Source organism: Neovison vison, chromosome 12, assembly GCF_020171115.1.
Source record: "Neovison vison isolate M4711 chromosome 12, ASM_NN_V1, whole genome shotgun sequence".
In the NCBI taxonomy this organism is placed as follows: domain Eukaryota; kingdom Metazoa; phylum Chordata; class Mammalia; order Carnivora; family Mustelidae; genus Neogale; species Neogale vison.
The window spans coordinates 15,915,630-15,931,105 of record NC_058102.1 but is presented as its reverse complement, the minus strand read 5'-3'; the positions used below and the strand labels follow the sequence as shown (position 1 = coordinate 15,931,105).

Here is a 15,476-nt window from a genome sequence, read left to right as displayed (position 1 = left end):
CAGTGGCCCCACTTACTCCCGGGAGAAATGAGGACTTCATTGTGGAACCCGAGATGTCTGGTAGGGGTGTGTCCAAATATTCCCAGGAAACCCGATCCCTAGCTCGGAGGCATGCTCTGAGGAGGACAAGGGGTGATTTCAAACTCTTTGACCCCAGTAAAGCCTGGGTACCCACTCATCAGAATGAACACCGGCCTTGGGGCTGAACCAGGGGCCCTGAAGTCCTGTGGTCCCCAGGGGAGGGAAGAGCGGGCTCAGGGCTGCAACTCTTTACCAAGCAGCACAGAAATATTTCCGTCTTTTAACTCTGGCAGGACGACCCTGGAACTCTCCGTACCGGAGGCTGTGCGGCGCTCATCCCTCTCCTCCTTCCACCCCCCCAGCTACCCCGTGAGGGGTCATCACCGGTCTGGGCCCCCTGTGTGCTGACAGCCTCGCCTGGGCAATTTTGCTGCAGTCTCTTACCCTGGTGCTGGGTTGTCCGCAGTCTAATCAATATCGTCAGTAACTTGTGTCAATTGCCCGCTAGAGGGGCGGGGCACTCGTTTCCTGAAGTTTCCCATCCCATGTGGAGGTATTCTGAGACTTGCCACAGGCCTCTCCAAGCCTGTTCAAACCATCCCAGCTGAAGGGGGGGCAGAACAGATGGATCCCCTCTCTGTGTCCCATTATGCCTGATTATAGCACCTATAACTCCCTAGGACATCTACCAGTTGACGTGACCATTGCCCCCACTGCGCTGTAGGTCCCCTGAGGAGAAGGATCCTGTCTGGTGCAACCTGAATTCACTTAGCAAATGATTGGCCGTGGGCTCAGTAATGTTCACTGAATGAGGGAATGAGCAGACACAGGAACAAGACTGGGTTGTGACTGTTACCTGGGGTAAGAGCTACCTCTAACTGCCCCACCATCAGCAATGTTGTAAATTCATAATACATTCTTTTTATTTTCACCGTCTGAATTTAAATGTGGTTGTTTCTCTGACCCTTAGAGGTTTTCTATCCTAATGTTAAATGACAATCTATCAGGGTCCCCTGGGTGGCTCAGTCATTGAGTGTACGACCTGATTTTGGCTCAGGTCAAGATTTCAGGGTCGTGGAATAGAGCCCCCTGCTCCTTCCCCCCACTAGTGCATTCTCAAATAAATAAATAAATAAGCAAACACACTCTTTTTAAAAAATAAATGACAATCTATTAAACCACTCCATAGCCTGACATTAAAGACTGCACAAGTGGTGTCGAGAAGATCAAGAAAATGCCTGATAACAACCAACCAGCCTGAAAAGAAACCAAAATTTCATTTTCCCAAGCATGGAAGTTTATGCTGTCCAGCACCCTCCACAAACGAGGGCAAACCTGGTCAGTAAATTACCTTTATCTATCAACTCGTCTACTTTAACATTCCAGATGATTTCTAACACCAGTAAAGGGCCCATCCTGATTTGCAAATGACTTTGGAAAAACAGAAGCCAGGGGCTGGGACGCCCTAGGGGGATGCTGCCTCAGGGACCCAGAAGGACCGACCAAAGAGTTCTGGGATAAGGGCCACCAGCCAGAAAAGGAGAGCAGGAGACCACAGTGGCACTCAGGCCTCCTTCCCTTCCACACCCTGGTGGGCCAGAAGAGCTCTTGCAGCCTGTCTCCAGAAGGCGGGCGGGGGAGGGGGTGGTCCTGCACTCTTGCTGGTGGAAGGTAGAGTTGCCTGTCAGTTAAGAGCAGGACTGGATTCGAATCTCAGCCCTATCTAGCTAATAATGATCTTACACGATGCTTGGCAGCCTTGGCCCCTCAGTAAAATGCAGAATGTCCCCACCTGGCTCCGGGGAATATTAGGAGAAAGATATAGGGGCCTATCGAGTGCTTAGCACAAGGCATGGCACACAGGGACTCAATGAATGCCAGCAAAATCAGTTTCCCCAAGAAACTGGAGGCTGCAGGTCACTTAAGATGGTCCACGACCACAGTTCTCAACCCCAGTGCACTTTCCAATCAGCAGGGAGCCTTTGAAACGCTAATGTAACCCTTTTTACACCCACAGAATCAGAATCCCTGGGGGCAGTCCCAGGGATTGTTGAAAGCTCCCAGAAGATTCTGCGGTAGCTCAGAGTAGCCTGTCAGGCAAATGCCTATAATCAAACCTGCAAACGGTCAATCAAAGGTACGTCCCCAGGCCCAAGAATCAGGCCTAAGAATGAGGCCACCTTGCTTTTAGAATTGAAACGCTCTTAAAATCGAAAACTTCCCGACCTTTCTAGTCTAAGGAATACATCGCAATTGCGAAATTCTCAGAAAACCACCACTCTAGAAAAGTCGTAACAAAGCTCGTGTTTATTAAGAATTAAAAATACTGTAAATAAGCCATACAGTTCATTTCACAGTAAACTAAACAAACCTTTTTTTCTCTTAATTTTCTTTTTTTTCTTTTTTTCTTCTTTTTTGAAAGGCAAGACAGCCATTAAAGAACAGTACAGCTCGAAGGGAAACAGCAAAAAACTACAGAAAATGCACATTCTTCCTCACTGACAGATGGGGGTCTGCTGGGACAGCAAACCTCTTCATGGACATCATGAGAAAATAAAAACACATGGCCTCCATTCTCCAGGGAGACAGCCCATGCCTTTGTGGACCGCTCTCATCACACGTTTCCTGAAGGATTCCAAAGAGTCCCCTTTCCGGGATTCGGGGACTCTACCGAGAGGTGACAGGTGACGCAGGCTGGCCACAGGGGACTCTGAAGTGCTGTGGCTTTCACATTCAGAACCATCTGGATTCTTTGCATAGTTACCTTGGAGATCACAAGATGATTCAGGAATGGAAACGGGACCCCACAGCTCCCCATACCACGGGAGGTGGCCATCAAGTCAAGCAGCTGGTTCTTATCAACTAAAAACCAAGGGGCTTGTCCCCCTCCCAAATCGGAGCTGACACTTGTAAATTTTAACCAGTTTAAGTGGAAGACAAGAAGTGAGCGGCAGCTCATTTAAACTTCGGCCAGAAGTATTAAAAAAAAAAAAAAAAAGTAAAATTAATTGTCCTTAAAGAGAATGAGAAAGAAAAGTGCCTCCTCCCCCGACTTTTTTTACTTGAAATCTGCCAGGCAGGCAAGGTTTTGTGAGGTCCCACGTAATCTGCTTCTGCTAATCCCCAGTTGAAGCCATTCTTCTCGGACACTAGAGCCATCCCTCCCAGAAGGCCCCTCTGACTAGCAGGGGCCGGGCCTTGAGGAAACCAACCAAAAGCAGAAGCAGAGAACTTGAGAAACCAATGGTGTGTGGTAATAATCGTAAATAAGTTAACTGGGCACAAAAATATAAAATGCCTTGGTGTTCGGGCCTTGGGGGCGGGGAAGGGCACTGCTTTTTAAGAGAGAACAAGAACGGGGTGGGGGGGGGCGTAGAGTGCACAGGAGAAAACAACCCATTTTTTGGTCATGAGAAACTGGATCAACTCTGCACCCTGCACGCGCGTTCCCTCAGACTTTTTCATGAATCTTCTCCACTTTCAGGAACAACCTATCCAGGTCATTTCTCAGGTCATCTAACAAGCCCTTGGCGGATTCCAGATTGTTCTCGTTGGTTTCTATTTTCACTGAGTACGCGACCAAACTGTCCACGGCAGTCCTGAGCATCCTCAAGTCCGACTCCACTTGGCTGACTGAGGCTTTGAGGTTGTCTAGAGAAGAGAGTCTGTCCAGGAAGTCCTGAGGCAAGGGGGCCGCCCGGGCCGGGTCCTGGCCCAGCAGCGTATGGACTTGCTCCTGCACCTTCTGGAGAGCCTCCACGGTGCTGGGGAGCTCGCCCACGCTTCTCTTCAGCTCCTCCACGTCGCTGTAGAGCGAGAGCTGGGCCTCGCCCAGGCTCCTCACCGTGCTGGCCAGGCCCCCCGCGTCGGCCTCCGAAGGGCCCAGGCCGGCCACGCGCTCCTGCAGGGCGGCCAGGCGCTGCTCGTGCTCCTCGCTCTTGGCCAGCAGGGCCTCCAGGTTCTCGCTGTGGCGCGCAGAGGCCGTCTGCACGGCATCCACGCCATCTTCCACGGTCTGGAGCCTGGAGTCCAATCCCTGACTCTTCTCCTGGAGCGCGGCTAAGGAGCCAGCGTGCTTGTAAACCCCATCTTCTTCCGGCCTGAGGGCCTCTGTTTCCAGGTGGCGCAGCTCCTCCTTGAGTCTCCTGATCTCCTCAGGAAGGCGGGAGGTCACCTCCTCGGACTGGAGAAGCTTCTCTGTGAGGGCCTGCAAGGTGAGGTGCTCCGAATTGGCCGCCTCCTTGAACTTCTGCTGCTCCTGCTTGAGGCTCACCAGCTCCTTGACCTCCGTGTAGACGTCAGACTCCAAGGTCTGGAGGGTGCTTCTCAGGGCCTCGATGTCTTTTTCTCTGGACTTCACAGAGACCTGTGTTTCCTTCACAGCTTCCTTCAAGGCTTTCAAATCCTGCTTGTACCCCTCAGAGTCTTCCAGAGAGGCAACCTTCGCCTTCACGTCGTTGATTTCCTTCTGGCTCCTCTTCTGGACCTCGGTGAAGATGGCGATGTTGTCGTTGATGGACTTGGTGAGTTCCGTCAGCCTTTCCTCCACCGTGTTCTCCAGAGATGTGAAGTCCCGTTCCCGGGCATCCTTCACCACGTGGATGCCGTCAGAGAGGTCTTTGAGAATCTCGTTCTGGAGCTTCTGCAGAACTTCACTGATCCGGTTGATCTCGCTCTCCCCCTGCTTCACAGCTTTCTCCGTGAGGTCTTGTTTATGCTGGGAGCTTCTCAAGATGGACTCAAAAGTCCCAAATGTGGCTTGAAGAGACTGCACCTGTAACCAAAATCCACACGTTAATTGCTGAGAAGAGCTGAGGAGTTCCATGCAACACAGCTATATTTCCTTTTGTCTGCCCAGCTTCGGGTCCCTCTTCTGGAACGGAACAACAATTGGCCTTGGAGAAAGAACCTTCCCTCCACACACATTCCATGTGGTTTGCAGGACCAACCTAAAGGCCCTTTCCAAGTGCTCCAGGGGTCCTCTCTCCTGAAGCCACAGTGATCAGCCCAGGGATGGGCCTATGGCCAGTCAGTCTATTCCAAGACTACTGGTAAAGAAGACCTTTTTCTATTGGGATTGCTAGTTATAGGATGGGGGAAGCCTGGAGAGGCTCAGATGGGCCCATGAAGAACACCAGTGTACGCATCAAACCAGCACAGTGGGAAGCAAAACTAAGAGACGGCAAGATCGAGCTCTGAAGATACAATCTGCATCTCTGGGGACAGCTACACCTGAAGGAATCTGCTCTTGAACTTTCTGGTTTAAGACAATACATTTTCTCTCTCCCTTCCCCCGTCCCTCTTCTCTTTAAGCGAGTGAGGCTGAGTTTCTAGCTCCTGCAATGGAAAAGTCTTCCTTTCACAGGAAAAAAGCTGAGACACATGGAGACACTCGACTGGGAGGCATGAGACAAAGGTTCAGGTGTCTAGCTTGCCACTTCTAGTTGGCGGCCCTGACCAAGTCACTGTCCTCACCCGAAAATATGACTTGGGCCAGATGCTCCCTTAGCGCTCTCTGGCTTTGTGAGCACATTATGCTCCCGTTTGCCACGACACACTCATCCTAAATACATTCTCCGCTAACCAAGGTCTGACCTGGAACCTCTCCGGAGAACTGGTCTGATGTGCTGAGCCTGACAGGCCAGGGACTACCGACACACAGAGCCACCCAGAACACTTTCTTGCAAAAAAAACCAAAAAACAAACAAACAAAAACACCGGAATCTCTCAAGCCTCCAGCTCTAACCACCAATTCACAGGAACATCAAGGGAAAAACACGCAGCAAGGGCGCAATCGGCCAAACCCACGATGTGGAAAATCCTACAGGACAAAGAACCAGGACCTTCAATAATTCAATGGCATTTTTAAAGGGGAAAGTAGGGAAAAATTACACATTAAAAGAAATTTAAGAGATTCACCAACCAAATGTAATGTGTGGACTTATACATGGATCCTGATTCAAACAAAGCAACTATAAAAGAGATATTTTTAAGGGGGTCCTCAGGAAATCTGATTTTGAACTAGGTATTAGATGAGAAGCAAGCCTTTCCATTAACTTTGTTAGGTATAATATAGTGTTTTGCCAAAAGGAAAGGGAAGAGAAGGAGCTCCTATTTGTTAGAAATAAATCTTGAAATACTTGGGATGAACTAATGTTCAGTGAAAATTAGATCCTGGGTCGATACCCACTGGGTCTGCCGGAGCCACACGGGCCCTCCGGGGGGCCTGCCCCACCCTTGCCTGCTGAGTCTCTAGGCTCAGGACAGGCTATGCTCTCGGCCCAGGCTGCAGCCACGCCACCACCTGGGCTATTTCCCAACACCCAGAGCATCTGAGAACAAGAGAGACCAGGTGGGCACCCAGCAAAGGGTGGAAGAGAAGGCTTCAGAGACCCTGCTCTGACTCCAGTCCTAAAAGAGCAAAACAAAATGGGAGGGAAGAAGTGATGATGGAATGAAACAAACAAGAATAACAAACAAAAAAAAAAAGAGCATTATTAAAAACGGGGCTCATTATATCGATCTCTTCTGTTTATGCCTAAATACTTCCATGGCAACAAGGCAAAAAATAAAATAGCATGAGCTCTGGAACCAGACTGGCTATGTTCAAATCTTGGTTTGGACACTTCCTAGCTGTGTGATCCTGGGCGAGTTACTCAGCCCGTCTGTGCCTTTGCTACCTCAGCAGCAGGACAAGAACAAAACAGTACCTGATTCTATCTAGGCTCGTCGTGGGAGGATTAAGCTAGAGTGAAGTTATCTAGAGCTTCAGTTGTGCCTGACACATAGTGAATGGTCAACAGACAGCAGCTCGGGGCTCCGGTGCCAGCCCCACCTAAAACCAGCTCAGGGAGCACAGATAAGTCACCCACTTTGCAGGTCCCAATTCCTCGTCTATTAACAAATAGTTTCTAAAGTACCTTTCGGTTTCCAGTAGTCTGTGATGTTAAGACAGATTAGAATGAGGTTTTCAGGGACTCCGGAATACTAGACAATTTCCCAGTTCAACTCAATATAACCTGACTCATAAAGGGTACTTTGAGAAGATACCAGGGAGAACTGACCTCCAAAACTAAGCTGTTCAATCACAGCACCCGCCTGTTGTGCACAGCACTCAGAACAGAGGCATGGCCGGGTGAGCACAGCACCTGCAACGTGGCAGGCGTTCCTGCAGGGTTTTCCAAATGAAGCAGGAATTGATTAATTAATAGCACAAAGCCTAGTGAAGACTGAGCTAGTCCAATTCCCCTGGGATCCCTGTCGCCCCTAACAGGGGCTGGCTCTTGGCAAACGGTGAGGAAGGGGACTAGATCAGAAATTATGGATGAAACCAAACACATCAACCCCCAACACTAGGAAAATAATACAGAACTCGCCCCCCTACTGATGGTCCTGTGAGCTGTGCATCTTTCCATGCAAAGACCTCATTATAATCAATATGCAGTGGATGCATCTGTTCTCCCAACATATGCGGGGTGCCCACTAAATGGTGGGACAGACACCAGAGAAAAGCGATGGCTGGAACAGGATCCCTGCACCCACGGAGCTCATAGCACAAGGGGAGACGGCAGTGGCTGCTGTTCAACAGGGCACTTCCTGTATACCAAAAAATATGCAAAGTACTTCGTAATTATCTCATGAGTGGGTGGCTCCCAATGATTTCCAGTTTACCAATCAGGAAACTGGGAAATGGGTAGGCTGAGCACCAAAATCCCAGAACGTGTGAGGTCACCACCTGAGCTCTTGACCTCCAGTGATCAGCTCGAGCAGAAGCCTGTTCTGCGTGCACGGAGTGTATGGAGGAATTGCTGCCTACCCTCAGAAGCTCTGACTCCTCCAGAGTCAAGATGAGAAAACAAAGAAACACAACCAGAGAACTCACTCTTCCACAAACAACCGCTCATCTCATTCAGCGGCCCCTCCTGGGCCTAAGCCTACCCCTCCCATCACTTTCTGCCACCCTGGATCCACCAGGGCCACACGGGCCCTTCCCCGCCTCCAACCAAACTGCCAGCATCTTCGGAAGCCCGCACCCACTGTGCCCACTGAACCTTCGTGGAAGGACAGGCCAGCTTCTCTGCCCAGGCTGCAGTCATTCAGTAGACCTGGGCCATTTCCCAACTTTGGGACCATCTGCACAATGAGACCAGGCAAGCGGCCCTGTGGCGTGCTTCAAGTCCCACTGCTTTGACTCCGACCCCAAGTCCCCCACTTAGGGGCTGTGTGTGACCTTGAACGAGTAATATAGCAGGCTCCTGGCCAGGCTGGCCCACCTGTGGAAAGTGCTAATGAATGGGTCCTGCCTCAGAGGGTGGCTGGGAAGAACTTAATAGGATGCCTAGCCCATACTGAATACTAATTACGAATAATAATACTATAAGTATAGGTTCCTGCTAAGAACCAAACCCCACCCTGCACTAAGCATCACAGAGTTAAAAAGGGGCTCAAGTTTAGGCTTTCAGAGGAGCCACCACTGCTCACTCTTCAAAGCAAAATCACTCACTTCCTGGCCTCCACGGAGGAGCAGACAGAAGTGGCCACACATAGTGTCAAATCTCAGTACTGTTCTGGGCACATTCTGAGTTCCACATCATCGGACCAGGCATTAACTGAGTAGCTACTACACACCTCACGAGCCACCGGCAAGAACTAGGAGCAAACTGCAGTATGAATCCTAGCCCTGCCCCTTACTAGCTGTGGGACCTTGCATTTTCTCAGCCTTCTCGTGGCTCACTCTCCTCATCTGCGAAAGGGGCGGTCTACTCGGTCTACTCGTGTTCACCTCTTGGGGCTGAGATGAGAGCACAATAAATCCGAGGCATCACATATAGCTTGATTACACTGCTAAATTAAAAAGAAAGGACACTCTTCCAACAGCATACAGCCAGGTGGATCCTTAAAAAACCTGGACAGAGCCCTCCCCTCACTGTGTAGATAGGAAAACTCAGCCCCCAAATGGAAAGTAATGTACACACAGCTTTGATAGAGAAGAGGTGGGAGCCGGGGAGGAGGGAATAGGGGAGAGGCGGGGGAGAAGCAGACACAGTAAAGCCCAGTTTCTTCAACTACTTTTCAAGACCTCCCCCATCTGGACCTCAACTTCAATCTCTCATCTCACTACTTCCTAAATGTTACTCTGCTACAGGCCGGACAGCCGCCTGCTGTCCCTGCAACACACTCAAGACAGCGCCCCTGCCTGTGTGTCCGCACTCCTCTCAACAGTTCCTGACCACCAGCGAGGCCTACGCTGGCACTGCCCTGGCCGCCGGGACATGGGCCCAGGCAAACTCCACACCCTCTTTCTTCCGAACTCACACGGCAGTAACCCTCCACTGAAAACTCCTTACGTGCTGCTTTGCAAACATTATTTGTGCCTTTTGCGCCTTGGAACCACCCCTCAACCCCCAGCCCCCCACCCCACCCCGGCACAGTGCCAACATGCAACCGTATCACTATCAGACTTCAATGAACATTGTGACTGGTAACTGGGCGGATGGGAGGGAGGGAATGAGGGGCTAGTGATTATACTCTAGCAGTGCGTCTTATGACGTGACATTCAGGATAGGCAAAGCAGCACTGCCTACTGAAGTCTCTCCAAAAAGTCACCTCCCTTGGCCTGCAGCATGGAGCAGGATGACTCATTCCAGTTGCTCTGCCAGTCTTAAGAGGAAATTCCTAGTCCTGCATACTCCACAAAAGTCGATAGAAACTTGGCAGGGCAGGCGGCATGCTGGGAAAAGGAGGCAGCAGTTCCGGGCTCAGAAGTGGTGGCGGGATTTTTTGTTTCGATCATACAACCAACTTTCATTGAGCAAAGACGTTAGTGGAGGACGGAAGAGGAGGAAGGAGAAGGGATGAGACCAAGGGAGATGCGCTTGGTGTGTCAACACACAAGTGGGAACCTAAGAGGCTTTGTGGTGAAAGCTGGGTCCATCCATACCGGAGAGAGGCCTCAGTGGACCCCAAACAGGGCAGTGGCCTAGACTGTGGCCTTCTCATGCAGTTCGCCACTCACCAGCTGGGGACTTTATCAATTCACCCCATCTCTCTAAACCTCAATCTTCTCATCTGGAAAATGGAGTCAAAACTACTACTTCTCCCTCCCCGCCAGGGTGACTATGATGATTAGATAGTGAGTAAGCCCTCTTAACATCATGTAAAAGTGTCTCTGGTATTACTCACCAGTACCCTCTAATATTTGGGGGCCTTTCCTTTCCTCTGAAGCTAGTTTATGCTATTTCAAAGGTCCCCGTGGGGACACTGGTCCACAAGGGATCTGAAGATAGGTAATATTTCATCTGAACTTCGCAAATGAGTATGACTACTTCCTTCTCCTTCCCCAGGATCGGGATTTATTAAAACCTGGCTCAGATGTCTCCCACAGGGAGAGCCCAGGTGCGGCCTTGCCCGAGGCTTCCAGGGATGCGCTGGCGTCCCTTCCAACCTCCTTTTCAGACAACTCTGCCCATTCAGTGGTTCCTAATCCAAAAAGAATGGGCTCCCCAGAGCCTGGCGGCTTCCTTACAGGTCACCGCTAATGCCCTGTGACAGGCCCTTGGCCCACCCTGGCCGGTGGCCTGACCATCCTCCCGGCGGCCCATCCCTCGGGGCCTGATTCCTCCACGGCCATTAACAAAGAGTGTCTGGGGACAGCCAGGGAACTGGGGGCCCGGGGACGCGGCATCCCCGGCCCGGACCGCCCGAGGAGGGCGCCCGGCTCCGGTCCCGGCCCCGGGGCCTGGGCAGAGCCAGTGCCCCGGCTGCGGCGCGGGGGCCGCGGGTGGGGGTCCGGGGTACCCACCTTCTGCTCGACGCCCTGCAAGCCCTGGCCCAGCTCCTCCCTCTGCCGGGAGAAGTCCTGGTGGCCGCGCCGGACCTGCTGGACCTCCTCCAGGACGTGGTGGACACACCAGCCCGAGAAGGCGGCCGCCGCCACCAGGGCGAGGTAGAAGAGAAAGTTGAGCGCCCGGCCGAGCCTGCGCGAGCAGGACGCCGAGGACGAGGCGGCAGCGGCGGCGGCGGAGGAGGACTTGCCGCCGCGGTGGCCGCCCTTGCCGTGCGCCTGGTTCTGCGGATGCTGCGGCGGGTGCTGCGGCGGGTGCTGCTGCGGGTGCGGCGCGGGCGGCGGCGGCTGCTGCGGCGCCGGCGGCGGCTTCTTCGCCACGTCATCCGCGCCGCCCGACGGGTGGGCGCCCTTCTCCGAGGGGCTCGCGGCGCCGTGGCCGCCCTTAGAGCCCCTTTGTTTGGCCGAGGGCATGGCGGGCGCGGCGGCGGGTGAGGCCGCGGATTGCGAGGCGAGCGAGCGGGGCACGCGGCCCGGGAAACTTCCTCGGGCTCCCCCGGGGCTGGGCGAGCGGCACGCGGGCGCTGCCGGCGTCGGAGCGGCCGAGAGAGAGCGGGCGGCGGGCGCGCGAGGAAGGAGGCCGGACGACGGAGGAAGGAGGAGGGGGCCTGCCTCCGCCGCCGCAGCCGCCGCCGCCGCCGCCGCGGCGCCGACCCCGCCTCCCGGGAAGGGAGGCCGGGAGAGCGGAGCCGGGAGAGCCTGCCACGCACGCGGGGGCCGGCGCGGCCCCTCCCCCTGCCGCCTCGACCCCAAGGAGGGGGGCCGAGCGGGGGGGCGGAGGCGCGGGGGTCCACGCGGCGGGGGCGGGGGTGTCCCAGGCGGGTCTACGAGTCCCGGGTGGGGGAGCAGAGGGGAGGGTGGTGGCCAAGCGCGGTCAGAGGCGGCCGGGTCCGGGAGGAGGTTGTCCCAGCGGGGTCTACGGGGCCGAGGTGGCAAGGGGGAGCCGGGGGTTTAGATCCCAGTGGGGTCCGCGAGGCGTGGAGTGGGGGGCGGGGGGTCGAGGGGAGGGTGGTGGCCGAGCGCGGTCTGAGGCGGCCGGGTCCGGGAGGAGTGGTCCCAGAGGGGTCTACGGGGCCGAGGTGGCGGGGGGGGGTGGGAGGGGGCTGACCGAGGTGGGGGGCGGGAGGTTAGGTCCCAGCGGGGTCCACGAGGCCTGGGGTGGGGTGTGGTGGCCGAACGCGGTCTGTGGCGGCCGGGATGGGGGGCAGGGTGTCCCAGCGGGGTCTACGGAGGCCGGGGCAGGCGACTGAAGTGGCCGAGTGGGAGGGGGCAGGAGGCGCCGAAGTAGGGAGGGCTGCCGGCCTGGAACTACCGAGGCGGGGGCCGGGAGACGAGGTGGCCAAAGGGAGGGGCGCAGGGCTGGCTCGACGGGGGGCCGGGACTAGCGACTGAGCGGGGTCCACGAGGGCCCCAGGGATAGGCGGCTCAAGTGGGGTTGGCCAGGCGGGTCGGAGGGAGGAGAGCTGGGGTTGAGCTTTTGGCGTGGCCTAAGTTCGAGTCCCCTCCCTTCGACCTGTTGAAAGAGAGAGGAAATGAAGGGGGGCGCCCAGGAGCCGTGCCCCAGGGAGTGGGAGTAAGGAGGCGGGAACCGGACCACGCCCCCCATCTTTTCTCCTGGGACTTGGGGAAGCCCCGCCCTCCCATCCCACCCTCCCAGCCCGATGGAGTCGGGCCTTAACTCTGAACTGGGGTTTGAAGGCGGAGGCAGAATGAGCTGTCGAGAAACCAGCTGGCTCCGCGGAGGCATGTTGAGGGAGAGTTAGCAAAGATTCTTGGGCTGCGGAAAGGCTATTCAAGGAAACACATTTATTGAGCATCCCCCCTTTCCTGGTCAGTCCACTGTCGATGCTGTTGACTTTTTTTCCTGAAGCTCTTTAAACTCCCATTTTCTCTTTAGGAGTCCTGCAGTCTGTCCGTGATCCCCTACGAGGGACAGGCTCTATGCTGTGTGCTGGGAAACCTGGGGAGGCGCAAGGAGAGGGAGGCGGACTCGGGGTGTCTCCCCTACTCTGGTAGAAGGAAATTTAATAACGCCAAGCTCTGCATTTAGCAACTTAAGTATGTTCTTAAAACCTCACAAAAAGCTTGCAAGGCAAGATGATTTTACCCGTTTTATTTAGAAGGAAACTGAGCCCCTACCCCAACTGATTGGCTCAAGGTCACACAGCTATGATTTGAACCTTGACATTTTCCAGAGCCCATCCTGCTTTGGAGTGGAAAGGGAAGGGGAGGGAGCTTGGAAGTCAAGCAACCTGCTAGTTTGTGCTGGGGCAGGGACAGAGCTCCCCTGCTTTCCCCCTGAACCTAGTGCCCTGTGTGTGCCTGGCCGTGTGTGTGTGTGTGTGTGTGTGTGTGTGTGCGCGCGCGCGCAACTCATGTTTCTTCTGCCAATTCTGTTTTTAAAGTCATGTTCCTTGTCTTTAAGGCCCACTTCAAATGCCACTTCTTTCGCGATGCCTTCCCTATAACATCACCTCTCATGACACTTAGAGACAGCAAATACTTGCAGTAAGGGGCAACATATATATATGAATATGTTAGTCCAATAAAACATATTGAACCTGGGTGGCTCAGTTGTTAAGCGTCTGCCTTCTTCTCAGGTACTGATTCCCGGTCCTGGGATCAAGCCCTACATCGGTGCTCAGTGGGAAGCCTGCTTGTCCCTCTCCCACTCCCCCAGCTTGTGTTCTCTCTCTCACTGTGTCCCTCTCTGTCAAATAAAGTCTTTAAAAATAAATAAATAAATAAATAAATAAATAAATAAATAAATAAAACAAATCTTTGTGGAGGGTCCAATATACACCAGACAGATGTCTGCAAAGTACTAGTCTCCCTTCCTCCGGGACAGGAAGCAACCATCCCTTATATTTCTCTTTGTATCTCACCATATGAGGTGGTTTTAAAAATCTCTAGGGAACCAATGAACATGTTGACCTGCCCTCAAGGGGCCTGCATTACATTTGGAGGAATGTGTGGAAACATTTTTAGGGCCAAATTATGTGCTTGGGAAAATAAATGTAAAAGGAGCTCATCCCACGGCTGTAGGTACATGGGGAAATCTGGGGCAGGAAGGTCTGAGCAAAGCCTTGAAGAATGGATTTGCACAGGGGGAGAGCAGGGAGGATATTTCTGCCACAGAAATAGGGTGAGCCCAGGACTCCAGTCTGACAAGTAGTGTGTGTCACGATGTAGGGAAGAAAAAGATGAGCTGAGTGTAATGGGTCCAGAATGCAGAGGTCGCCAGAAGCCAGCCAGGCAGGCAGAAGAGTCAGTATTCGTGTGGGAGGCCAGAGTAAATTACAGCAGATTCTGAACTAGAAATACAACCAACTGCCCCAGACAGAGAGGAACATCCATTCCAGCTAAATACAAGGAGAAATGGTAGGAACCTCCTAATTCAAAGCAGCACATGACCTAGGAAAGGAGATGGCAGAGACTAACTCATTGGAAGGCGCTAGAAGAGCCTTGTTTAAAAGCTGTTCAGCTGAGTGCAGCTTTTGTTGAAAATCCCTGGTGTGCAAACAAGGCAGTCATCCTCCTTCACGCAGTCATCTGTTAGGGCAGAGCAGTGATAACCTGCAAAGCAGCTTCAGGGGCTCCGTCAGGCTCTGGCCTGGGAGACAGGAGCACTGCTCTTTTAACCTTAGCTTTGCCAGGAACCTAACTCTGTGACCTTGAGACATGCACTTAACCTTCTCTGTTGATTTCAAGGTCAGCTCTTCTGCATCTCTAAAGAACTTTCTTATTCTCTTAATCTATTTCCTAGAGAAAAATAGTCCTATCTGGTATCAGAAATAATTAAATATTTACAGTATTAAAAGTTAAGACAGAGCTTAGGCCAGAAAGCATGGAAGGTTTCTCAATTTTCTTCCTCTGCTGAGCACCGGAAGCATAGCTTGTGGGGAAGGGGAGGGTTCCTATTTTTAGTGTTTCCCTGCTGACCCTTTCCTCTGGTAGGTAGTGAAGTATAATGGTTAAGATAGAGCTCCCAAATAGAGTGATGTGGGTTCAAATTCAGCTTCCATGACTGACTAGAGAGCGTGACCACTCTGAACCTCTGTGTCTTCATCTGTGAGAGGTGGGTAATAAGAACTACCTCACTGGGTTGCTCAGAGATAGCGTATGACACGGGGCACACAGCGCTCAAGGACTAGAGGGTAGCTAATAGGACTTGCAGCTTCACTGAGCAAAAGCAGGGCTACACAGAGCTTCTGTGTCTAGATTTCAACCCCATTTTCTTTCATCATTATTTCTTGGCACTCCCGGCACCATATGTGGCTTATAGACCACAGGTTCTGATGTGTTTGACCTGAGAAAGCAGGCAGTGTTTTCCTCTGAAGCATGGCTCTGCTGTGGTATTTGGCTGCACCCAGAGGAGATGAGTGCCCCCTCGAATCTTCTAGGCCAGGAAGGCAGCAGCAGTGCTGGGACATTTCCATTCTCCCAGCCCATCCTCAGAATCAGCACAGCATGTGTGTGGAGGAGGTTTCCCTGATTTTCCCCCTGAGTTTTTCACCTCTATTCCTTGTCCTCTTCTTCCTCCCTAAAGTGTATTAGATGGTCAGGAATGGGGGTGGAGAAGAGGAGGAAGAGCTAGAGACATCTCTTCCTT

General features: G+C 53.1%; 1 protein-coding gene across 1 annotated transcript; it reads right to left on the bottom strand.

Annotated features, from left to right (window-relative positions):
- Window positions 1-2,310: 2,310 nt before the first annotated feature.
- CKAP4 (cytoskeleton associated protein 4) lies at window positions 2,311-11,316 on the bottom strand. Its single transcript, XM_044227905.1, has 2 exons — window positions 10,823-11,316; window positions 2,311-4,795 (listed from the first exon to the last, which is right to left on the bottom strand). Exons 1-2 carry the CDS (start codon window positions 11,276-11,278, stop codon window positions 3,473-3,475), a joined length of 1,779 nt encoding a protein of 592 aa, XP_044083840.1. The 5' UTR covers window positions 11,279-11,316; the 3' UTR covers window positions 2,311-3,472.
- Window positions 11,317-15,476: the final 4,160 nt, after the last annotated feature.

Bases quoted from the DNA above. Each gene is read 5' to 3' on its own strand.
- CKAP4 (XM_044227905.1), bottom strand. From the start codon at position 11,278: ATGCCCTCGGCCAAACAAAGGGGCTCTAAGGGCGGCCACGGCGCCGCG. The intron at 4,796-10,822 runs GTGGGTACCCCG...TTTTGGTTACAG, and splicing joins TGCAGGGCGTCGAGCAGAAG to GTGCAGTCTCTTCAAGCCAC.